The sequence below is a fragment of the Solanum verrucosum genome, unplaced genomic scaffold (assembly GCF_900185275.1).
Source record: "Solanum verrucosum unplaced genomic scaffold, falcon-dt-bn FXZP01000252.1, whole genome shotgun sequence".
NCBI classification, from domain to species: Eukaryota; Viridiplantae; Streptophyta; class Magnoliopsida; order Solanales; family Solanaceae; genus Solanum; species Solanum verrucosum.
In genome coordinates, this window is record NW_026019988.1 from 1,758,186 (window position 1) to 1,784,566 (window position 26,381).

Genomic DNA, 26,381 nt, shown 5'->3' on the forward strand with positions numbered 1-26,381 from the left:
GTTTGTCACACCCCAAGCCTACACCCTAAGCAGGACGGGCACTCGAAGACCATTGTTGGCCCTAAGCGAACCCTTGGCCTGACTTACTTAACTCAACGGAAGACTTAAATTCAACAAAGATAAGTTCATATAATAAACTGGAATGTTATCAAGGAACATTCAACTAGCCATTAAGGCAAACTCAAGTCTCAACATGGAATAATGACATTGAAAAGACTAAAGAACTAACATCTGACTGTTTATGAAGCCTCTAATTACAATTGAGATGGTTGTTGGGACAAACCCCATAACATCCTAATGAACTAAACTAGAAAACAATGAAATGGATCCTCTGGAATGCAAGGAGGCTCACCAACAGACTCTGAACTGCTCACTGGATCAACGATGCGTCGAAATGCTGATCCTAGTTACATGTGTCTGCATCATAAGATGATGCAGGCCAACTGGCATCAGTACATTGAATGTACGAGTATGCGAGTTGGAATGCTAAATACAACATAGGCTTGAAAAGGATCTAAAAGAAACACTTACCTTGGCTCTTCTCAACTCATGAATACTTAACTGAACTCATTTCATTATAAAACAGTTTAAAACAAGTGCAATATAAAGAAAAAGAAAATTGTTTAAAACATGTTGTCAACTCGTAATCATAAAAACATAAAAGACATATCATAATCCCTCTCAAAGTCTACTTGTGCAATGCATGAATCAAGTCCCATACCCCCATCCATACTAAGCAGAACCCCTTGAGGAACCATGCAATTACTGTTGTGGGAGTTTCTCTAACCGACAACCATCACTTAAGAACTATAGTGATGATACAACGTTATTAGCCCCACGCTGCCCGGGCCATCCTATACCTTGCCATGGTATAGGACCTGAACTACTAAGTGGATTCACTAGTCTGTGCGAAAAGGATTCATCTAAAAAGTATCTCTTTTCTACCCATGATGGCTACATGGTTTATGGCAGGGGTGGACCCACGTTGGTTCCAGGGGGTTCACCCGAACCCCCTCGGCAAAAAATTACACTGTAATATAAGGTAATTTTCTGTATTTATTTGAATATATATATTTTGAACCCCCTCAATGACAAGGAGAAAGAGATAGCCCAGTGGTATTTTCCCTAAAAATTAAGTCTCATGTTGAGGGATCGAATCCCTGCATTAGTGTTTTATTTTTTTCTTTTTCAGTTTTATTTTTTTAAGGTTTCAGTTCCGTTTTCACGTTTTTTTTAGTTTTTTATTTTATAAAACATGCTAAAAGTGTGGTTTTAAACCCAAAAAAATTCAAGGGTCCGCCACTAAAACTAAATACTACTACTTTCTTGAAATTTTGTTTTGTTGGCTTATATATACACGTTTATACTTTTATTTTTCGAACCCCCTGAACGAAAATCCGGGGTCCGCCACTGGTTTATGGAGACTTGAGTTAATGTAAACTTGCATCCCCATATCGGTGCTCAATACTACTCCCAAAAATATAGTATTAGCTCTTATGTTTAAAAACATACTTTTTCTGTGATTTGAGATTAGTGATCAAAAACATAGCTCAAAGGCTATCTTGGAAATCTCAGTTTGCCTGCTTGCTTCATTTAAAAAGCTATTACTCTTTACTGAAAACTAGCCCGAAGGCTCTTTGGAAATCTCAGTTTCCGTTCTTATTTAAATGTGAAAAATATTTTAAATCTCTTTGGGAATACTTAGTCCCCATATACTTTTTGAAAAAATGAACTTCAATCTATACTCTTTACTCTTTACTCAACTTGAATTTTAAGTCTTAAAACAAGGTTAAAAGCATTTGCAAAAGACTTCTTGAAAAGACTCTGAAAACTTCCTAGACTTGGCTCTTGACTTTTCTTGAATTTGAATTTATGGATTCAAGGTTATGATTCATGTTTATGAATGATTTCTAGGTGTTTAGAAGTAATTTAGAGTAGTTAGAATCAATGGAAAGTGTTAGGACACTTTAGAATAACTTAAATAGGTTAAACGACGAAAAACTGGTGAAAAACCTCGATCCGGGCGCGTCCCTGGAGCGCCGTGCCAGGCCCCAACTTACTGGGGATTGTTTTGGGTGCACTGCAGGCACGCCACCCCAGCCTCCTGGCACTATGGGGGGGAGACGCGCCTAGCCCTCCCCAGGTGCGTCTGGCGATTTTTTCAACTCGTTTTCTGATCCTAAATCATTTTAATCTGATTCTTTTTCCAAAATTCACCTTAGATTCATGTACCCAAATCATATGGACAAAAATCTAACCCAAACAACTCAAGGAAACAACACTTAATCATCAAGAAACTCCTTAATCCCAACTCATATTCAAGAACGAAATCAATTCAAGAACAACTATCAAGAACATAAATTTCTCAATCTTTTTAGGACGAAAATACGTTGAATTAAACATGCTTGGCACGTGGGTGAACTAACCCAACGCTATGTGATCTCACATACCTTGTAGGGATCACCCCCAACGAAAACCACATGCTAATCTCGATGAATCTTGAACGTTCATGCTTCCCCTTCTCCTTTCTCTTTTCTCCAAGCCCTAGCGTAAATTCCAATTTCCTAAAACTGACTAAATTTGATTTGACCCAATTAAACTCTTAAAACGAATTAATTAAGTTGGGTAAAGAAAAGACCAAACTACCCTTCAAAAAAATCCGGATTGGACTTTCCTTATTCGAACATCCCAACTTTCGAAGGGAATAACTTACTCATACGAACTCAGAATCGCACAAACTCAGTGACGTTGGAAAGATCATTCCAAGATCTTTCCTACCATATCTTTAAGTACCTCTAACTCATCCTGACCTAGAAGTTATGACCGTTTGAAGTTGGTCAAAACTCAACTTTTCCTAACTTAAACAAATTTCTAGATTTGTCACTATTTCCAAAAATGATTATTTCAAGTTCCTAGCTTCTTCCTAGCTATTTCAATTTGCGAGATGTTACACAGAACATCGAAATTAGAGTTTCAAACCCCCATTTCACAACACACCTTCAACCCATGACATTCAAAAGCTACCCGTCCACACTAAGATTAGTTCCGGGAGTTCTACTCGCCCGAATTCTATTCCATAAAGTCATACAGGTTCCTCAATTTCTTAGGTATCTAATCATGTGATCAATTTCATAATTAGATCCCCCATTCATTACCAGATTTCCCTAGACCTCACTGACTCTGATTTCTTCCAAATTTGGACTAGGCTAGGAATTTTCAAGTTACGACTCAAAAGTTTTCTAGCCCCATTCTTTCCCCATTGGCTTTTCCCTAACGACGGAATCAGGTCGTTACAATAGATACCAATTTACCCATCACTCGTCCCCGAGTGATCAACTAGGAAAGACTGGCTAAAGTAAGGGTAGAGTAGTACTTGAATCGTTGAACAACTGGGGATACTTGTCTCGCATGTCCCTCTTGGTTTCCCAAGTAGCTTCCTCCATTGGACGATGTTTCCATTGAACCTTCATGCATGTATTTGGCATTTTAATGTGTTTGGCATTTTATTTATGCATCCTTATATCCACCATATAATTATTCATTTCTTGTATACTTACATGTCCAATAATTATGTGGGGATCTCTTCTTCTTTTTTACCAAATGTCAGAGCAATTGAGCAATTAGTAGCTTGGACATATAATTTGGAATTTTAAGTTTAAGTTGTTTTTTGAAATATTATTTTTAAATAAATTTGTATAAATTTTAATTTCAAATCATGATTTCAAGTTTCAATTCCAAATTCTTTAAAAAGTAAGATTTCAAACTTCAATTCCAAACTCTTCAAAATGTAGGATTTCAAATTTCAAATTGTGATTTTATTTTTTTCTTAAAATGTAAAACTTTACTCATGAGTTTATATTTTATATATATATATAAGGACTCATGACGTGAATAGATTGTTTGTACCATATGAAAAAATATCGTACTCTCTCCATTTTATTTTATGTGGCACCGTGTGACTTAACAAAATGAAGATTTATTAAACTTGTAGTTGATGTACCGAGGATTTACATTACGTTTAATGCTTTAAATTTGAAATTTGTGTGTGTCTTAAGCATTTGTTAGTAGATGTGATGATATTTTGCTTGTATTTTGCAGGAAATAGATTTTTGAGCAGTCAGGATGAAAAGAGATGAAATATAGAAATATTTTAATATGTTAATTGAGTACCAAATTTAAGAAATATAGAAATATTTTAATATGTTATTAAACTATTTTTAAAATAAATAAAATTTTAAATTGAAGAATATATTTTTATTAAAAAATTGTAAAATATGTGGGATTCAACATGAATAAAAAGTTGATAGTGTTATAAATATTTATCAAAATAAGAAAATATGTTTTTTTAGGATTGACTAAAAAAAGTGTCACATAAATTGAATATATATAGTAATAGCTCTGACATTATTGGACCTTTACGCCTTCAATAACGACTGAAAAACATTTACATATATCAACTTTATTTTTGACAAATTTCTAAAATAGAGGTATATATTATAACAAATATCTAAAAGATAATTTATTTATATTGTAAATGAATTTTAAACTATAATTTAGAAGCTTGTCTAAAAATTGAGCTTCAACCCATATAAAATATTTATATTCACACCGCAAAAAATAAGAAAATAAAAAGGATGAATTTTATCTTGAAACAATATATATATATATATATATATATATATATATATATAAGAATTCCTTACGCGCTTTAAAAAGGGAATAATATCTCATCAATCTGTCCGGTTAGTATTTTGTGTTTAATTAAATGATACATGAAAAATAGATTGGAGTGTTAAAATGGAACAAGATTGTTGAAATTTAAAAGCAAGTTAAAAATGATGTGTTTGACCCAAATAAAATTAAAGAAAATATGCTATGTCTAATGTCTTTACACCTATATTATGATACTTGTTTAGTATAATATGGTCCTATCTTCTAGGAATTATATCTCTTCGCTTCAACTTTAACATCAACATGAATTAAAAAACAAAGAGAGAAGTAGTGTGAACATCTTAAATTCGACATGAATTATTAGTTTTGACTTCGAAATATTGACAATCTTATAAAGAACACTCCTCTATTTGACTAATTATGAACTTAAATACACTTTTGATCTTGTCACATGGGTGAAATACACCCCTAAATTTTCGTCAAATTTATGGATGTTTTCAACACTTCACTCGATATTTTGTTAAGAGTCTCACGCTTCTACAAGAATTTGAGACCATTTGTTATGTCATATGGTAGATCGGGGGTGTATTTAAGTTCAATTAGTCAAATAGATGGAGATCCCTCAAAAAGTGAAACAACCTCTATTACCTACAAACCTTCTATCTTAATATGAGTCTTCTATACTCTTCTATCTAAGGTTATATCTTCGTTAATATAAAGTTATGTAATTTCTAATCACCTTTCCCCAATACTTCTTTGATCTACCTCTACATCGATCTCCTCATATCTTTTATAATCAACCTCTCTCACCTCCTCACTTTGATGTAGACACACATATAATTAATTAGTGTCAGTTATATTTCTCACATAACTGATACTAATTATGTGAATTGTTTTTTTATTCTTACAAGTTAGTGGATTCAAAAGCATAATAGTTGAATCCCCCCCCCCCCCCCCGCCCCTCCCCCCCAATTTTTATTTTTTTAAAAAAAACTTATATAAGTAGGTGTTAGTTGCGTAGACACATCATTCATGTTCTTCTATAATTATTTCATCAATTCTTTGTACTAGCCATGAGTGACACAAAAATCATAAAACTAAGTTTGATTTTCTTTATGATCTACTTAGTGAATTCTAGCCCACCTGAAGATCCCATAAAATGTTCATACAACACAAATTTTAATTGCACCATTACAAACACTTATGGCACGTTCCCAGATCGAACCATTTGCAAGGCAGCTGAAGCTGTTTTTCCAACCACAGAAGAAGAAGTCATTTCTATAGTAGCAAATGCAACAAGGGAAAATCGAAAAATGAAAATCGCAACTCGATTTTCTCATAGCATACCCAAATTGGTATGTCTAGACAAAGGTGATCAAGACGGGTTACTTATAAGTACAAAATTCCTAAATAAAATCATAAGAATCGATGAAGAAAACATGATGATCACTGTTGAAAGTGGGGTGACATTGAGACAACTAATTAGTGAGGCGGGTAAAGCAGGTTTGGTCCTGCCTTACACGCCTTACTGGTGGGGTTTAACGATTGGTGGCTTAATTGGGACCGGAGCTCATGGAAGTTCTCTCTGGGGTTTGGGAAGTTCTGTACATGATTATATTGTACAACTTCGAATTGTTACACCAGCTGATGCGGCAAATAATTATGCTAAAGTCCGTATATTGGAAAATGGTAGCCCCGACTTGAATGCTGTTAGAGTGTCACTAGGGGTGTGTTTGGTATGAAGGAAAACATTTTCTGGAAAATGTTTTCCAATTTTCTCATGTTTGGTTGGGTTAAATGTTTTGGAAAATGTTTTTCAAATCAACTCATTTTCTTCAAATTTAAGGAAAATGACTTCCCTTCAAAACTTAAGGAAAACATTTTCCAAACTTCTCTTCCAACTTCAAACTACAATTACTTTTTTGTTAAAAAAATCAATTTATTTTATCTCTACCCTCAAACCAGCCCCCCAACCAACCACCCCCCCCCCAAAAGAAAAAAAAATTTAAAACTTGTTTTTAAATTCAATTTTTTTTACCCACCCTTACCCCTACCCCTACCCCCACCCTCTCCCAAAAAAATATTAAAAATTATTTTTAAAAGATATTTCTAATTTCAATTTTTTATTTTTTACCCCCATCCACTACCCTCGCCCCTCCCCCCCCTCTCAATTTTTTTTATTGTTTTTAAGAAATATTTTCAACTTCAATTTTTTATTTTTTCACCCCTACACTCTATCTCCCCCCTCCAACCCACCCACCCCCTACTCGCCAACCCTACCCCAAAAAAAAATAATTCAAGTTTGTTTTTAAAAAATATTTTCAATTTCAAAATTTCATTTTTCACCCTACCTTGACCCCCCCCCACGCACCTCCTACCCAGCCCCCACCCACCCCACCCCTACCAGGCCCCCCCCCCTCCCAAAAAAAAATAATTTAAGTTTGTTTTTAAAAAATATTTTCAACTTCAAATTTTTATTTTTTCACCCTACCCTTGACCCCCCCCCACCCACCTCCTACCCAGCCCCCCTACCAGCCGCCCACCCCAAAAAAAAAAATTAAGTTTGTTTTTAAAAATATTTTTCAATTTCAAAATTTCATTTTTTCACCCCTACCCTCGACCCGCCACCCACCCACCCCCTACCACCACCCCCCCCCCAAAAAAAATTAAGTTTGTTTTTAAAAAATATTTTCAATTTCAAAATTTCATTTTTTCACCTCTACCCTCGACCCCCCACCCACCCACCCCCTACCAGCCCCCCCCCCAAAAAAAAAATAAATTAAGTTTGTTTTTAAAAAATATTTTCAATTTCAAAATTTCATTTTTTCACCCCTACTCTCGACCCCCCACCCACCCACCCCCTACCAGCCCCCCCCCCCAAAAAAAATTAACTTTGTTTTTAAAAAATATTTTCAATTTCAAAAATTATTTTCTATCCTAGTAAAAATAAAAGATATTTCTCAAAAAAAAAAAAAATCATTCATAAATCAACCACTAAAAATCTTTTCCGGAAAATATTTTCTACTCACCAACCAAACATGAGAAAAGAAGTAAAAAATCAACTTGTTTTCCAGGAAAACATTTTATAGGAAAACATTTTCCATGGAAAACATTTTCCTTCATACCAAACACACCCTAGGTGTTCTTGGAGTTGTTTCACAGGTATATGTCTACTTTTGTTAATATATATCATCGGATCGATCGTTTGGTAGATTTTCACTAATTAATTATACATATAGTACTATTAGTTATGATATTATTAATCATATCATATATGAGTACGTATAATTAATAGTACATGATAAATCATATATATGTTTAGTTCTCTTTTAGATTTTGAATGACAAATTAAATCAAATCCGTATTAAATTTAGGTGACACTAAAACTAGAACGAGTGTTCAAACGTTCAATTACCTTTTCTGAAAGGGATGACTCAAACTTAGGGGAAGATGCAGTTACCTTTGGGAGACAACATGAATTTGCTGATTTTACGTGGTATCAGAGTCAACGCAAGGTTATTTATAGGATCGATGATCGAGTTCCTAATGGCACTCCTGGCAATGCCCTTAATGACTTCATTGGATTTCGCTCTACACCTTCATTCGTCCTCGCCATTTTCAGAACCCTGGGTAATAATTAATTACTCATAATTAACTTGCTTCAAATTTACTTTCTTTCACTTTACTCTACTTTCTTCGTTCACTAGAGGAGATACAAGAATCAACAAATGATGCTGGTGGAAAATGCGCAGTTGCAATAATAAACACTTCCATATTGAAGTATCTTTCTTATGGGTGGAGAAACAATGGTTAGTTAATTTTTTCATCATGCGATGTACAAGCAACATATATATATATATAGTTAATAATTCGATTGCATTATATTCTCTCTCTCAGGTACTGGCTATCCAATGGTTGGGTTTCAAAACCAAGTCCAAGCATCAGGAACATGCCTAGACAGTCTTGAAGGTGCAACATGCCCTTGGGACCATAGAGTTAAAGGTCTATTTTTTCACCAAACAACATTTACCATTAGTTTATCAAAAGTCAAAGGTTTCATTGAAGATGTCCAAAGGCTAGTTGCTTTAGAGCCTAAGGCACTATGTGTCCTTGACTTATACAATGGGATCCTCATGAGGTATGTTACAACTTCAAATGCTTACTTGGGTAAACAAGAAGATTCTTTGGATTTTGACATCACATATTACAGAAGCAAGGACCCAATGTCCCCAAGACTCTTTGAAGACTTCCTTGAAGAAATTGAACAACTAGCATTTTTCAAATATGGTGCATTGCCACATTGGGGTAAAAATAGGAATGTAGCATTTATTGGGGCAATCAACAAGTACAAAAATGTTGATAAATTCTTGCAAGTGAAACAAAGTTATGACCATTTAGGTTTATTCTCAAGTGAGTGGACAGATCAAGTATTAGGCTTAAAAGATGGGTTGAGCATAGTCAAAGAAGGTTGTGCTCTAGAAGGACTATGCATTTGCTCTAAAGATATTCATTGTGCTCCAAACAAGGGTTACTTTTGTCGACCTGGAAGAATTTACAAAGATGCCAGGGTGTGTACTAATCCATCGTTAAGCACTATCGATATCCAAACAAGGAAAACAATATGCACATCAATGTAACACTTTGTTTTGATGCTTGTTAGGTATTGTTTCATAATCTATCGTATCGTATTGTATTATGTTGTATTGTATCGTACTGTATTGTATTGTATTGTATCTTACTATATTATTTTAGTGAATAAGTGTTTGGATAGATTGTATCGTTCTCCGTTTTTACATAATATCACACATCCGTAATTTAAATGATAAACCTATAAGAAAAGTCGGCTACGAGGTAGAACTACTATGAAAAGGTAGGATAATAGATGAAATTTAAATACTCCCTCCGTCCCATTTTATGTGGCACTTTTCGCATTTCGAGATTCAAACAAGTCTAACTTTGACCGTAAGTATTTCATAGATCCTTTTTACATTTTGAATTATTAATTATTGTGACTTATAGTACTTTTTATGTAGTTTACAAATATATTAATTTCATTTCAAAAAATTGGAAGATTCCATACGCAAATGTCCGGTCAAAGTTAAATTCTTTGACTCTCGAAAAATGAAAAGTGCCACATAAATTGGGACAGAGGGAGTAATAAATAAAGACAAAATGAGAAGAAATTGTTAAGGTGATGACGCAATCACACCAAATCGATTGTTACATAAAATGGGTCGTTTCGTCGTTACCTAACAATGGATTTAAAAGATACGATACTGTCACGCCCCGAAGCTACCCCAGGACGCGGACACGGGACCTAGGATCACGAGTGACCCCAAGCTAACCATGCTGGCATATCATAAGCATACTGAATAAATTGAATTAGGAAAGTACTGTGCGGAAGCTAAATCATAAGATAAACTGAAATGATGGGGAATACCCATAAGCTAACTGAATATATAAAAACTGAGAGTTTAACAACAACTGAAAGGTCAAACTCTAATACTAAAGCTGAATCTAACTATGTCTAAAATAAGCCTCTAACTGACTAGAAGTGCTAGGACATGCCCAATCTAAATCTAGCAAAACAGAAACTAAAGACTGAAAGGAAAGGAAATAATCATGTCAATCGTCCTCGAAGAATGAGGACTCCACTACAAGAAAAATGTCAATTACATGGGGATTTTCCAAGGAATTATATACGAAAATTCGCAGGAAACTAAGTTTCCTACGAATTTTCCTATGAAAAAGAATCCAATGGTAAAACCTTTGTAGGTAATTATTTCTTGCAGATTCCAAAATCCGCAAATAATTTACCTAGGAATTTAAATTTCGCAGATAAATTACTTGGGAATTTTCTTGCAAATAATATTAAAAATATCCCAATAATTTTTTATAAAAAATATGAATTTTCTTAAGGACAAATTACTTAACTACACTCCTTTACTTACCTTAATATCCATTTATCCCTACTTATTTCAAAATTTTCAAAAATCCCTTATTTTACCTATGTATCCCGCACACAACATTATGTATCCCGCTATGTGGAATGTATCAAACACTATGTATCCCGTGCACAACGCTATGTATCCCGCTATGTAGAATGTATCAAATCTAATGTATCCTGTGTACAACGCTATGTATCCCGCTATGTGGAATTTATCAAACCTAATGTATCCCGTGCACAAGGCTATGTATCCCGCAAACATCATTTTTAAGGGATTTTTGGTAAATAGAAAACTAGAAGGGATAGGATGTTATTTAGTACTTATAATATGTGGTTCCTATAATTTATACTTTTCTTAATTTCCTATAAACAATTTAACTATTATCTTCTATTATTTATTTTGTTCATTAAACCCTAATCACATATTGACTTATTTCTGGGTTAATCTAGTATTTAACTGCACTGCCCACCCATTATATTACAACACAGGTTAATTAATCGCTGCACACCAATTATATTACACGACTTAGTTACAAGTAAATTAATCCCCACTCACTGTCCAACGCCTACCCTCTGCATATTTCAAATTGCATTCCATCATTGTTCTTAGTCAAAGCATTATAAATGCAAAACTATTGGTGTCTTCCATCGATGTGCTACAAGAAGTACCACTAACACCACCAACTTTTGATGTCTTCCTTCGATTTAATTAATTTTTAAAGCTAAATTTATTTAAATAAATAAGGTATTTAAAATATAATTTAGAAATTCATGATTACAGAAAAAATATTATAAATTCATGTCATATAAATATGGTTACAAAATATATCCTAAAATGTTTGCTAGCATTTATGTAATGTGTCTCTTAAAAAGTGAAACATAATCACTATTTATATATTTAAAATAAATCACTACCATCCAACATATCATGAAAATTTTAAACTAACACTTTCTATGACAGAACATTCATATCTAAGCATATTAAACACAAACAAAAATTAAATTATACATACAAAATCTTATAAATAAATAATGAAAAATATAAATAAATTTTAAGTGTAAGTGCAAAAAAGTTATTATCAATAATTGATAGTATATCTTATAAGGTATTTGTGACATTTATTATTTTAATTTATCTTTTAATAATTATATTTTAACATACTCAATTATATTTACAAATAATATTATGTAATAACTTACTATAGAAAAATTATATCATTTTAAATGTTTGCAAAAAGATATATCAATTGAATATACAAGTAAAAAACAATTCATGAGGGGTAATCAAACTTCACATTAATAATCTAAATAACCGAATTTTTCTCCCCTTAAAAATAATGTTTGACTTATTTAATAATACACAATGTAATGTAAAATAGTATTGAATCAAAATTAATTATATTTATGATAGTTATTTTTCTATTGGATGAATAACTAACCATATAATCTTAACCTAAAGTTAGAGTAAATATTTAACAATAAAATTCATTCTAATGTCATTATCATTTTTTATATTATTATAATTTTCAATTTTGTTAAATATTTTTAAGAAAATATTTAAGTAAAAATAATCCTTAAATTGCAAGAAAAAACTTTGAGTAAAATTATATCAAAAAAATTTGAAGTATGCATAGTTCCAAGTAAAATCCTTCAAAAATCACCAACCAAATTCACAACAATAAAATCCCCAAGTAATTCTTCACGTAGGAAAATTTCCAAATAAATCCCCAACAAAATTCGTAGAACATGAATCCCCATGTAATGTCACATATAAAATTATTTCTAGATAAATTTTCAAGTAACTATTTCTAGCTAAATTTGAAAGTAATTTTATGTAACGACCCGAACCGTCGTTAATTAGAAGGGACAAAAATTCGGGAAAAATCTGGGCCATTGTCCCGCCAGAACGGGCTATATGTCGCCAAGGCGGGGTAAGTTGGCGCCAGAGCGGGATAAGCGAGACAAAATGTAAATTATGTGAAATCATATTTTCTCCATCTTCCAAAATACCTAATTAAGTCGTAAAACACCCTAGAAACCTCAGAAAAGCTACTCTAAGCTTGGAAAGGAAGGAGAAGGACATTTCTAGCGTAAGGATGGTGAGATCTTGCGGATTCTTGGCCAAATTCATTGTCACGAGGCTCGGAGAACCCAAATCGAAGTCAAAACTTCGTGCATCTGCCTGGCACCCAAGTAGGCTAGATTTTATGAATTGAGTAATTATTAATTTGTGCTTACTACGTAATATATGGAAATCAATGGTAGGGTTGTGTGTAGACCTTCGTGCACCAAGTAAATTCCATGAGTAATCCCTAGAAATCAAAGTATGTGGGTGTATGCCTTCAAAAGAGGAGATACATGAATTGTTAGGGACTTTCGAATTGTTATCATGTATACAATTGGTTCAAGAATAAGACTAAGAAATCATGATTGGAACTAGATTTATGAATGCATGCTAGATTGAATTGAGGATTTATGATGAATGGTGACTAAACCCTAGAAGGAAGTACTTAGATGATGAACTAGGGCTAAGTATGGTCAAATTGATGTTTGTATATGAATGTTGCATTGTTGATCACACTTATTGTAATTGAGATGGGTAAACTATTATTGCCATGAAATCACGACTTAAATGTGTGATCTTGAAGATATACTTGTGATTGTGATTGTGATGTGTTGAATGGATCAGTTGCCACGTTCCGGCATAACTATTAGATCGGTTGCCACATTTCGGCATAACTATGGGATCGGTTGCCACGTTCCAGCATAACTAACTTGGATCGGTTGCCACATTTTGGCATAATTAACTGTATGGGTTTGGGTTCCATGAGAGGACCAATGATGTTATATAAAATATGAGATTGGGTGATTGTTCCTAAATATTGATGATATCGTATATGTTTGATATGCGCATGTGAGTTTACGTTGTATTGACTTGCTTATGTTGCACTTAGTGGGAACTTGTATGATGGTTTATATTTGATTGTTCGTTGTAATAAGCGAACCTATTGGGTATAGTGGAAGGGTAAAATTTTCAAGAGACGAGTAATAGATAGTAAGGGTTGTTCGTGTGTTGTAATGGCAAAGCATAGATGTAGCGTGAGTGGTGAAATATGCTTAGGTTGATTTCACCTTAGGGGAAAGAGATTGGGTTTAGTGTGAAGGGAGCGTGATGTAATTTATTATGTGACTATGGCTGGGTAATGTGATGGGAAGTAGGGATATGACGTGAACGGTTAGTGGAAATGTTGGTGGTTGTATTTGGGGGATTTCTCTATGTGGTAGAATGGTTAGGCTATGATCAAGTATCTGGTAGGTAGGTTGATTGAGAAGGGTGACAGTAGGTAGAATACTAGTTTATATTGGAGGTATTTCAAGAGAGGGTAGAGGTGGAGAAGCGAGTCATTTATTTCATGATCTTACTAGTTGTTTTCTTATGTTATGTGGTGGGCGTCGGGTTGACCGATGATGCCTACCAGTACGCGTGTTTGTACTGATACTACTCTTGCTATGTCTTTTGACATAGTCTGGATGCAGGATTGGTGACGTTTCATTAGGTGAAGGCGAAGAAAGTCTCCAACAGCTTCTATTCTTCCTTCCGCATGGTGGAAGTTGTGTCTTTTAATTATCATGTCCAGTTGTACTCTAAGTAGCTCTTGTTCCTGTTTAGACTAGATCATTGGGAGTGTTAATTACTTTACAAGTCTAAACACGAAATTATTTAAAAGGTTTTTAATAAAGAATTTTGTTAGTATGTTATTTTGTTTATTTAATTTTCCGCATGTTTTAAGTTGTTGGGATATGAGGGTTCTCCTACTTAGGTGGTAGTATGTAGGTGCCCGCATGGCCCGATGGGTTGGGTCGTGACATTTTATCTAGCGATTTTTTTTACTAGATAGATAAAAAAAATATATTTTTTCATTACTTGTGAATTTACTTATGAAAATAGTACTTGCATATCATTTTCCCCAAATAATTCCCTAGGTAATAATTTTGTTGAAATGGTACCAAATTTACATGCCAATTTTTCTGGGATAATTATTTTCCCATGTAAAAAAGTCTAGAATTTAGGAATTTCTTATTTCCGCAGGAAAATTCGTAGCAAATTTCTGCGGAAATATTTCCCAAGTAAAATCTTCAAGTAATTTACAATTTTCTAGAAGCTCACCACTGATGTTGCTGAACTGGAGATCAAGAACCGATCTTTGCGTGATCTGAATGCTGAGGACCTGAACCTACATCACGAGAAGATGTAGCGCAGAGTATGCGTCAGTACTTGAAAGGTACTGAGCATGCAGGATAGAATAAAGCTGAACAAAATATATAACCGAACAAAGCATATAACTGAACAATGACGTGAGATAAACATGATAATATACTGAAAGCACTGAACATGAACTAACTGAATGCAATGACCAAGTTTATAACATGCTGAGACTGAAATAGAATCTGACTATGGTCAATGCAATAGAATCTGACTATGGGAGCTACTAATGACCGACATAAAACCACATGAGCTAAATGTGGAGTCTGATGTATACGCCCCATAGAGAGGACCCAATATACCCTGCCAGAGGTATAGAGGCATGACTGGCGTGATCACTAAAATGTAATCCCCATAGAGGGGGCTTATAAACCTATGGGGGCTCGCAGTTTTGGGACTATTTGGGTATGTTGAACCATTGTACACTCGGTCTAAGCCAACTCCCAATTAGAATGTATATAAGCTGTAACGCCCCTCAAAATGAAGTAGGATAAAGTAGAGCCTCACATGGGTTTTATGCATTAATAGCTTGTTAAAAAAAAAAGGTCCAACTAAGTGAGGGTTAGTTTGGGCATTTATTTTTAAGTTGTTTTTATTATTTTAGGTATATTAGATCATTTAAATGAGGGTTATAACTTCATTCTTCAAATTAGAATTTCCAAAATCATTCCCTCTCTCAAATATTTCTCTCAAGTTCAAGGAAGAAGAAGGGTGAAGAACTAGGGTTTCAAATTGGAGGCTTCTTTCATCGATTTTCGTGGGCTTTTTCAATATTAAGGTATGGGGACTCTATATCTTTGATTCCGTTTTTAATCAAAGAGCCAATTCAAAGTAGTTTCAAAGTTCTTCAAAAACCCTAAAGTCCTAATTTCGATTCTAGCATGGGTTCTTGCATAAAATGGTTTTAAATGATGATTTATATTGTTATTAATGATTATTAATGGTTTTTAGAAATAAATCTCCATGAACCCATGTTTACTCAAATTCTCTAAATTTCACCATAAAGTGGGTGTATTGATTTTGAGTAGATGATTATAGAATTGTGTTGAGTATGGTATGGGCTGTTCATATATGGTATTTTATATGTTGAATTGTGAAGAATTGATGTTGAATTGAAGGATATGAGATTTGAGCCTTGAATGGGCAAATAGTGAATCGGTCCTTATGTTGATTATTGGATTTTGTTTAGCTTGTATTGTATAGCTAAATTCTACTATTATCTATGTTATTCTATTGTGATATTATGGAGAATTAAGGATGGTGATTGTGGCTTGGAAAGGATGGTAAGTTGACCTATTTTATGAATAATGTTGAATTAGTAGGGAAATGAGTAATGTTGGTTATGGCTTTGGAGAATGGTAAGATGGCTTGATCTCTTAATATTGCTATAATTGCTTCTTAGGTTGGATCCACCTTTGGTGGAAGTGTTGCTTGTTGCTTTGGAATTATGATTGTGGCCATGAAGGGCATTGTATGAGTATTGTTGTATTGTTTTGTTTTTATATATAAATGAGGTTATATCTAAAGTCCTATATGAAGTTATATGTAAAGTTTTATGTGAAGCTATATGTGAAGGCATGATGTGAATGAGTTTATGTGATCTTGTGATGATCCTATGTAAAGTGTATAGCATTGTGATTTAAAGTATGATTTCTCATGATGTATATATGAAATGATGTTGGATTATGAAGTATCCTTAGATGATAATGTTGTGAGTTGGTTGGTAGACTAAAGTGTCTCTCCTTGTTACTTAAAGTCTTGAATGCATGAATGTGTGAAGCGGGCTAGAACTAAGAAATGGTGCCTTTTCTATAAATGCTAAAAGAGGAATTCTAGGCCAAGACTTGAATCGGCAGAACTAAGAAATGGTGCCCTTTCATAAGTCTAGCTTTCCTAAGTAAATGTATAACCTTGAAGGATGGGCCTTAGGGCGAAGTTCCCTTCTTGAGTGAGATGATAGACTTAGAGATGGATAGAGCCGGAACGGCATGATAATCCTTATCTAAGAAAGTCAAATGAGCTATCCTTATGAACCTTGATTGGCCATGACTAAGAAATGGGGCCTTTCTTGGGAAGAGGTACTATGAGTTGGTTGAACTAGAAAAGGAACCCTCTCTAAGTATATATGTGATTGAATACTCTATGGGTAACAAGGCTAGCACCGAGTGGATGTGGTTAGGAAGGTGGCCTAGTTGAGTATGAGATTAGGCACAATGAACTTCCTTGGACATCTCTTAAACCATGTGCCTACATGGGTTGCTTACTAGTTCTACCTTTGGCAAGTAGAACAACCTCCACGGAGTAGGATAGACTCCGGATTCCATACCTAGCTAGTATGGTCTATGTCGGTTATGCCTATTCCCATCATGTGGGATGTGCACTCTAGTTATTGGATAGGTTCTACAACGTGTAGGTAGTAGTATGGGATGTTATCTATACATGGCACGAGTAGACTTAGAAGATACTAAAGTGAGTTCCCTAAGTCTAACGACTATTATATGAAAGTCCCCTTATGTGCTTGAATGTCTCCTAAATAGTTTCTTAAAGAATGTTGGCCTAGTGATGTTATGTTGTAAAGGAAATGTCCTTATCTAAGGTAATCTTGAGGAACACTTAAGTGTGCTTGAAGAGGTTGTATGGGCGGTCACTTCTTGTCTTACTCAAGTGTGTCTTAAGGTTATATTAGGTAGAGGTCATATGGTAATGAAATGGCATGTGTTCCTTTAAAGTTAAGCATGGGTTGTATATGAATATATGTTGAGTATGTATATGGTTGGCTGTGGTTTTATATGTGAACATTGACTTGTATTATGTCTCTTATACTTGTGACGTGAAGGTTTTATCAAAATGATATGAAAGCATACATTTCTTGTAAATGTCCGTTGTGCATATTTTCTTGCATGGTCTCCATACTTAGTACTTAATTGTGCTAACCCCCTTTCTTTCCCTTTTTGACTAAAGTGTAGGGATTTGGAGATGGTGACATGTCATGGCTACTTGGTAGGTTTCTAAGTGTTGAAGATGAAGACTTGGTGAGTCCTCATAGATTCGAGGACAATACCCTACATGTCCTTTTTTTTATGTCTTTCTAGTATTTGCTTAAGTTTTGTATGGGCTTAATCCCATTGTTGTATTCAAAGTATTAGATGGTTTGAGACATAAGTGTATAAAGTCTAGAAGTCTTCCTCTTACTATTTTTAATGAAATGTCTTCTTTGTAAAGAAAGTTTTTAATTCATTATGGTTTTTAGTTTTATGTGATGAATGAATGCTAAGAGGCTTGTATTAGACCTCCGAGAGGTCGAGTACGCCGGTTACGACTAGGGGGTGCTCTCGGGTCATGACATAAGCAATATTATGACTGAAATGTTGAAGTACTTGATAACTCAATTACTGACATGCCAACTCTGAGAATGCAACAATTATAACTGATAATGTGACATTCGTAAACTGAAGCATGTATATCTGAAATAACTGACCTAGCATATGTAATTCATGAACTAAAAGAACTATATAGCTAGGGTTCTGAATATCATACAAGAAACTAAGCAACAATATGATAATCTTCTTTGATCATTCTAACAGCTAAACCCCAACAATTTCTAACATTCAAGAAACCCTAGGTCTAGATAATTTTAAAGGAATCAAGATTCTGACTGAAATTTAGGGACCTAGTGGATGAAAGGAATCCACCAGTGACATCCCACATACCTGGTGATGAATTCCACGGATAAATCTTTCGATTTCGGGGATGGAACTGATGAAAACTCGTTTCGTTCTTGAACTAGGGTTGCTCAACTTTCTTTTCTATTTTGCTCTAAGTTTTTGCTTGATTTTGGTGAATAATTGATTAGGTTAGGTTCTAATTAGTTTACTAGGCAAAAACTGACCAAATCCACGTAGCTTAGGGGTTAAACGATGTATTCTAGGGGTTCAACGCATAAAGAAAAGACCAAACAACCCTTGACTTAAAAGCTGTCGGGGTCACCGACGGTCCATTCTGGTCGGCCGTCGTTTGGCTTTAGAGAGTCGAATTTTAGGGGTCTGACCTACGGCCCTGGACCATGGACCGTGGCCTGACCTACGGTTCGTGGGTCCTGGCGTAGGCTGACCCTTAGCTAGATTTTCGGGGGGGGTTCTGGGACTGAAAGTTGGGGGCTGACCCACGACCCTGTTCTGGGGAGGGCTGCAGGTCGCCATCCATGGACCACCAGAACGGACCGTGGGTCACCCTACGGTCCGTGGGTGGCAACCATGGGTTGCACCTGCAACTTCTGGAAATCTGTTGGTTGGTCTGTTTTCGGATACAGGGTGTTACAGATACAATACAATTTAAGTAAAAATCAAAATAATTAATGTATTTAAATTAACAATACAATACAATCAGAGCGGATCCAGGATTTAGATTTAATGATGTCAAGTAGACACATTGATTAGATCATTAAACCAACCTTAGCCTTCAATTCCGCGCAAACTCTACAAAGCATAATTATTTTAAAATTAATTTTACTATAAATATATATTATTCATTTATAATAATTCTCGATAAGTTTACATATTTTGAAAACGGTCAATAAGAGCATTATTACTTACATTTGTAAATATATCACGTACTATGTAACAAACTAAACAATCATTTGAATAGCAATCACCAATGTTATTTCATACTTCAGTTTTTATCTACTTCATGGAAGAGAATGATATTTCCACAGTTGTGATACATGTAAAATATTTGCTTAATCAATTTTAAGAAGATTAAGAAAAAAATTATACTTTATTTTATTAGGGAAAACATATTTTTATCATTATCTAAATAAAATTAAAGATGAAGTTACTATGATATTATTTAAAAATTACATGACGTTATTCTATTTAAATTATAATAAAATGAGATTAAGAAAATATTACTTCCGATGTTTTTTAAGTTAAAAGAATTTCAAAAGAAAAGAAACAAGAAAGGGTTCTTTAAGAATAATAATTTAATTACAAAAAAAAATTTATTATGATTATTAGAAAAAGTGTATTTTTGACACAATAAAGTAACAACAGATTTTCAGATTAACCACTTTAAGGAAATTCCTAGTGCATGAAAGAAGATGCTCAACACAAAACCTAGTTCATGGTGGCGACATGCGGCTTCCATCCTTCTAAACTCTGATTTCCCTTTGCTTCCAATAATCCTACCCCCAACGTTGAAAGATATATCAACTGTTAGCCCTAACTTGCCTCAGGAGAAAATATTTGTAGACACTTTGAATGTTAATGATGATAATGAGACTCTAGAGATTTGTTCTTTAAAGAAGGAGATCACATAAATGGAAGGTGTACCACAAGTAAAATGGACGGATATAGAAGTGATTCAGAAGACTCATATTGAAAATTGAAGGGTGGTTTTCAAATAGGATTGCTACATAGTATGCATATTCTAATTAGACTGACCAAACATGAGGACTATGTTAACATGATCTCGAAGGGGGCTTTCAACATTAATTACAAAGACGGGTATCCATATTTGATGCGTACTCTTATTTATGATTCTAGATTCAAGGTTTCTGAAGAGACAGCTATGGCCATGGCATGGTTTTCATTTCCTAATCTTTTGTCAACCTTCTTTGTGAAAGAATGTTTATTTTCAATTGTTGCGGCAGTTGGTAAACCAATTCATTTCGATCAAGCAACAAGGCATAGTTGTGCACGTGTGAAGGTGTTGGTAGATCTCAAAGGCAAATTTCCTACGACGGTGCAGATGAATATAGAAAATCCAGAAATGGGAGAAATGAGGTCAAATATGATAAATATTCACTACTATATATCATGTCCCGAAATACTTCGAGTGCAAAATGCAAGGGCACAATTTTTTTTTGTAAAATAGGTATAAAACAAAGAGAAATGATGAACAAGCAAAACAATTGGAGAAAATTAGGATCCTTCATGAGCTGCAACCACTACTTAAAAAAGGAAATGCCAAAATTCTTTCAACTGGAAAGGTAGTGGGGGACCCGAGTAACTAGAGAAGATTTGGTATTGTACCCACCAACAAAACTTAATTTAGCTTATACCCACTTAATTTGTTTTTGCTTTATTTTCTAGGGCTAGGCTTTTTAAAAGGGAAAAATTGTGGGGTCATGGGTCTCTTTGGCCTTTTTAAAACTTAGGGTATATTTGTGAATGTGGGGTCATAAGCTTGTTTATTATTTTTAAAACTTGGGGAAAATATATAAGTTTACAAAAATATATAATAATCCCAATACATTTTTAAAATATATTATTTATTGATGAAAATCGGGGCACAATTTTCTGAATATTTGTTCTGGTCTTTCTTCTTCTCCAAGTGCAAGGGGTTTTCATCTTTCAAAAACATCTTCTATTCTTGAAAGATGGAACCATTGTAATCATACGTTACTCTTCCCCATACACATCTCTTCCATTAACTTATACAACCTTTTCATCGTCCTAAACTCCTCTCAAATCATCATCTATTTTTTTCAATCTTTTTCCCCAAGTTCAAAGCTCTCATCTTTGGTAAGTTGAACCTTTTGTAATGGTGTTCTTCGGTAATTTTTAGTCATATTTGCTTGTTTATTGAGTATAACTCTCTCCGTTCATATTTATATGTCCCATTTACGAAAAATAGATGGTCCTTAATATTAGTCATTGTATAAAAACAATACATAAATGATACTATTCTTCCTATTTTACCTTTCAAAATAATAGTCTTGAAAGTATCAACATAGGAAAATTAAATGATTAATTCAGGTTCATTGGTCAATTTAATTAATCAAAATAAATTAATTTAGCGAGATATTATTGTTCCCCTGGCTCCGATTAGGGCTGAGCTGAGAGAGCACATGGGTTAATAGAGGCCTATATATTTGCTTTGGATGCCCTTACAGTGAGATTTGAGGCTTGTGAGCAGGGACGGGGTGATTCTGCTACTGTGACGACCTTGAAGGCCGATATTATTGGGATGAGGAAGGATGTGGACAAGCTAAAGTCTACTGATCTATCGATGTTATTCAGCACAGTAGAGATCCCCGACATTCCAAGCACTGATGCTCCACCCAGTTCTGAGATTCCTCCAGCTACTACGACCGGAGATGTTGCTATGGTGACAGTTGACGCTGAGTTTGAGGCTGAAATTGATGAGAAGGAGCTCGGTGTTCGTGAGGAAGCTATGTATAATGATTTAGCAGATTTTGAGAGAGCTATGATCTAGTCAGTTATGGAGGCGTCTTTGAGAAATACCTCGATGGTGGGCTCCAGTGAAGCCAAGGATGCTAATGAACAGGGCATTGATGCTCCGACAGATGGAATCACTGACATGCAGAGTTCACCCCAGGCTTAGCCTGACAGGTTGATTCTTTTGACTCTTTTTCTGTTACTTTCGAACAATTTTACTATTTTTACGCATTTGAGGACAATTGCTAGATTAGTTTGGCGGGGTGAGGTATTTCCATACCTACCTCTTTTGGGCTGTTTTGTGAATATTTGGTGCTTTTGTATTGTGAATGCTGATTATGATGTTGTGTTTATATATATATATATATATATATATATATATATATATATATATATATATATATATATATGTTTGTGGTCCATTGTTTTTAATGTGAATGTGGTTGTTCTCTTGCAATTTTGAGTGTCAGTTGTGATCAATACCGATGACTTGAATAGTGCTATTGTTTGAACGACATATGTGTGCAAATCTGATGAGGCAAATTGAGTTGCATAAGTCATGTGTGAACTCGTAGCATCTCATTGTGATTAACACAGTTGTTGAGGTTGAACTCTTGTGATGATCATTGCATGCTTGCAAAAAATGGTATAGTCTTGTTTGATGATTGTGTTGAATTTCGTGTGTGGTGAGGTTGTCTTGAGATGCATGCTTGGTAAAACGTAGAACTTGCCCCGTTGGTCAAATTGACTAATGTGAGTGAATGATAGAGATGATCTTAGGCAAGTTGTGGAGAGTGAGACAATTTTTGTCATTATACCTCTTTGTGACCACCTTGTGAGAGTGCGAACCTAGTTTGACACCATTTGAGCCTACCCTTCTCCTTGGATAAACCATGAACAAAAATAACCCCTTTCTTTCCCACCTAAAATCTTCATGATGCATTGGTTATTTTTAATAGCCAACTTAGGCCAAAAACCTAAGTAAGGGGTGTGGTAAAAAAGGAGGAAAATCAAGAAGGTTGAGAAATTCACCCTTGAAAGATCTTGTTGAAAAAGATGGAAACCCTCCATATAAAAAAAAGAGAAATGAAAAGAAGACTAAGATTGAAAAAGAGAAAGAATTGTTGAAATAAAGTGTGCAATAAGCAAATGAAATGGGGTATCCAATGAGGCTTGATTAAAAGAATATGGTGTAAATTTTGTAAATCAAAAGTGTGATAGAAAAAGTGAAAGAATGAAATGTAGGCCATGCTTCAGGAAGGTAGAAGTCACTAAGCCTAAATGATCATACCATTACCCTCAGCCCCGTTTCAAGCCTTGAAAGACCTTTGTGATCTTGATTGAGTTCAACATTATGCTGATTGGAAAATACGGGCAAGCCTATGGGGAAAAATCTTGCATGTGTCCATCCTTGAGAGAGTTAGAGTTGTTTGTGATTCCTACATTCTAAAATTTGATGATCTTTGTGTGAAGATGGAATCATTTTTTTTGTGAGGGCATTCGAACACTCTTGTTGAGCTTGAACTTGTATTTGAAGCAAGCATTGTGAGCTTGAGTCCATTTGATAATGGTTAAGTCGCAATTTGAAACTTAGAGTGCACAATTAAATATTGCATGAGTAGTTTGAACCTCGTGTGTGCAATCATATTGAGTCTTGAGTAGCATTATTTATAGACATCCTTATTGAACTGATTGAACTTGAGTTTTACTTGAGGACAAGTAAAAGTTTAAGTTGGGGGTGTTGATGAGTCTGAGATTTCGACTCGTTTAGGGATTTGTTTTCATAGTTTTATTGTCCTCAATGTCTTATTTATGCTCTAAACTGACGTTAAAGTGTTGATTTGCAGCAATGAAGGCAAAAGAGCAAGGCAAAGACATTACCAGGCAAAAAGGAGTGAAAAAGCTGAAGAAGTTGAAGAAAGGAGGTCCTGGTGATTGCCAAGACCACTTAAACAACCGTCGAGTGGCTATTTAGCTCGCCAAAAGTTCCATCTTGCCAGCCCTAGGTGACAAGCCTACTTGGATATGTAGATGGGCAGTCGGCGAACCGCCGAATGAATCGGCGATTCAGTTCCTGATCTCCTAAAATTACAAAAGCCTGAGCTTGAAGAGACAAGGCAAGAAGGCGATGGAGAGTGACAATTGACGCGTCGCTGACCTAGTCAGTGACCCTCGACTTACTTCTCCGATTGATCCTGAAGGCAAAAAATTTAAAGAGTATAAATGTAAATTTTCAAAAGTGTGGAAAAGGAGAGGTTGGAGAATTTCGAAATTTCCACGTTCTAAACAAGTGTTTTAAGAGTTTGACCTTGAGTTCTTCATCCTTAAGACTAGCTTTGGAATTTTTGAGTAGAATTTTTGAGTGAGTTTTCAATTTCGGTTGATTTGAAGCATTGTAGAGACTTGAGAATCATTACCAGTTGATGGATAACATAATTGGTAATTGTTTCTTCTGTTTTATGTTGTGTGGCTAAAACCTCCATTCTTGGGGTGTGATCATATGATTATTTGTCTTATTTAGCTTATGTGTATTGTTGTTTAATGATTTAAATGTTGTTATGAAGTGGGTTTTATTGATAGTTATGTATTAACTTATGAATTGTAGTTGCAAATGCAATTCTAACTTAGTGTTTTGGGCTTGCTTGAGAAAGAGGTTCTACAACTAAGGTTATCAATTGATGATTGTAGTGATTGGAAATTAATTGTTGTGGGTTTAGCGAGAGAGAGTGAATCTTAGTTCAATCCTACCTATCTAGCTCGAGAAAGTAGACAAATTGAGGTATTGGGCGGCTTATATTGTTATGCTTGTCGAGGTTCAAGAGAACTCGCTTGAATCGTAATAGTTGTTCGAGAGAAAGTTATTGCATCTATAGTCTGGCCTACCCACTGAGATTAAATAGCGAAATTAGCCTTTAATCAATCACATCCCCGAGAATCCCTCTCTACTGATCACTCCCCTATTTTCATAATTGTTGTAGTTGTTAATTGGCATACTTAATCCCCTCATCTGACATTTGTTGTCAAATCCCTTAATTTACGTTGCTTTTATTCGATAATGTTTACTCCTATAGTCAATTAGAACACAATCTTCACTTTCTAATTGAATTACATACCGTACCACTTCCTGTAGGTTCGACCCCAATTCTAATAGGTTATGGGTGTTTTGAACTATTTTCAATACATTAAGGATATTTTTGACTCAATAGATGGAAAGAAGGACAAATTTCTGAACCATTTCTATTTCATTAAAAGGCAAGTTTGAAGCATTTCTGTATGAAATTTGGATGATAAAAAATGAAGAGCGGTAGTCCGCGCGATCATCTTCGATCTAGCTTGTTTGCCATCCGAATTCATTAAATAAAGTCGAATCGAAATATATACAGAATTTTATATAATTTAATGACTGTATGGAAGAATCTGATCCTTTTACCCAACCAAGGGGTCTATCGAGATTCAAATACATATTGTTAGTGAAGCCCATGTGTCTAGCAGTTCTAACAGGGTATGAGACGCCCTTTTCATTCTTCTTTTATCGGGCTAAGACCACGGCTGGCTAGACGAAGTCACTAAGACAAAACCACTAATGTGTTGTATTGAATCTGACTGTACCACCATCTCGGAACCAAGCCAAAAACTTATATAAAAATCTATTCATATTTTGATAAAGTCTAGATCTTTCATGATATATATAAATATGAAGTTAGTTTTCCAACATAGATAAAATTCTTTAGCCGGACATAGTCACGGCTTTAGATCGGAGAATATAAATTAATAAAGCAGATAAATAAAAGGCAGTACCTTGTTGTGAACAACAACCTTTATTAAACTTCCGGCCAAAGAACGGCAAACTTACAAGACTAGAGAATTTTTACAAGAGAGAGAGAGAAAATTTAAGGAGAGGGGGTTTCTAAAACCTGCCCTTAATTAAAGAAAAACAAACTTATTTATAGGAAAAGAAAGCATCTTTGTACAGGATCCTGGGCCCCCTATCTAGGTCCTAGTAACAGTGTATCTACTGTTAAGCTACAGTGTTGCTACAGTAGCTCGGGCCTTTTACTGTCCCGTAGTGCTTATCTCCTGTTGATAGTGCTTATCTGCTAAGATTGTCCTTTAGTTTTGCCAAATAATCTTCGGATTTCTTCAATGCATCTTCCAGCTCATCTTTTTCATATGGTTGAGCTTCATGCATATCATCATTTGTTTCACTACGCATTGACGAATCTGATTTTGCGTAATGGGTATATTACTTAGCAGATTTTTCCTTACTTCTTCTAAATATTTATTAATCATTTCAGTTTGATCTTCCTCATCCTGATTAGAA

General features: G+C 34.7%; 2 protein-coding genes across 2 annotated transcripts in view; both read left to right on the plus strand.

Annotated features, from left to right (window-relative positions):
• LOC125818788 (putative late blight resistance protein homolog R1B-14) overlaps positions 1 to 26,381 on the plus strand; it is a 128,389-nt gene that overhangs the window by 67,816 nt on the left and 34,192 nt on the right. The gene's annotated exons all lie outside the window — the stretch shown is intronic.
• LOC125818800 (probable L-gulonolactone oxidase 6) lies at positions 5,763 to 9,308 on the plus strand. Its single transcript, XM_049498312.1, has 5 exons — positions 5,763 to 6,402; positions 7,811 to 7,833; positions 8,046 to 8,301; positions 8,379 to 8,480; positions 8,569 to 9,308. The coding sequence occupies exons 1-5, from the start codon at positions 5,787 to 5,789 to the stop codon at positions 9,306 to 9,308; spliced, it is 1,737 nt and encodes a 578-aa protein (XP_049354269.1). The 5' UTR covers positions 5,763 to 5,786.

What these genes read in the sequence shown, in the direction of transcription:
- LOC125818800 (XM_049498312.1), top strand. Translation starts at nt 5,787, where the DNA reads ATGATCTACTTAGTGAATTCTAGCCCACCTGAAGATCCCATAAAATGT. An exon ending in CGCCATTTTCAGAACCCTGG is followed by an intron (nt 8,302 to 8,378) that starts GTAATAATTAAT and finishes TTCGTTCACTAG; the next exon opens with AGGAGATACAAGAATCAACA. An exon ending in TTATGGGTGGAGAAACAATG is followed by an intron (nt 8,481 to 8,568) that starts GTTAGTTAATTT and finishes TCTCTCTCTCAG; the next exon opens with GTACTGGCTATCCAATGGTT.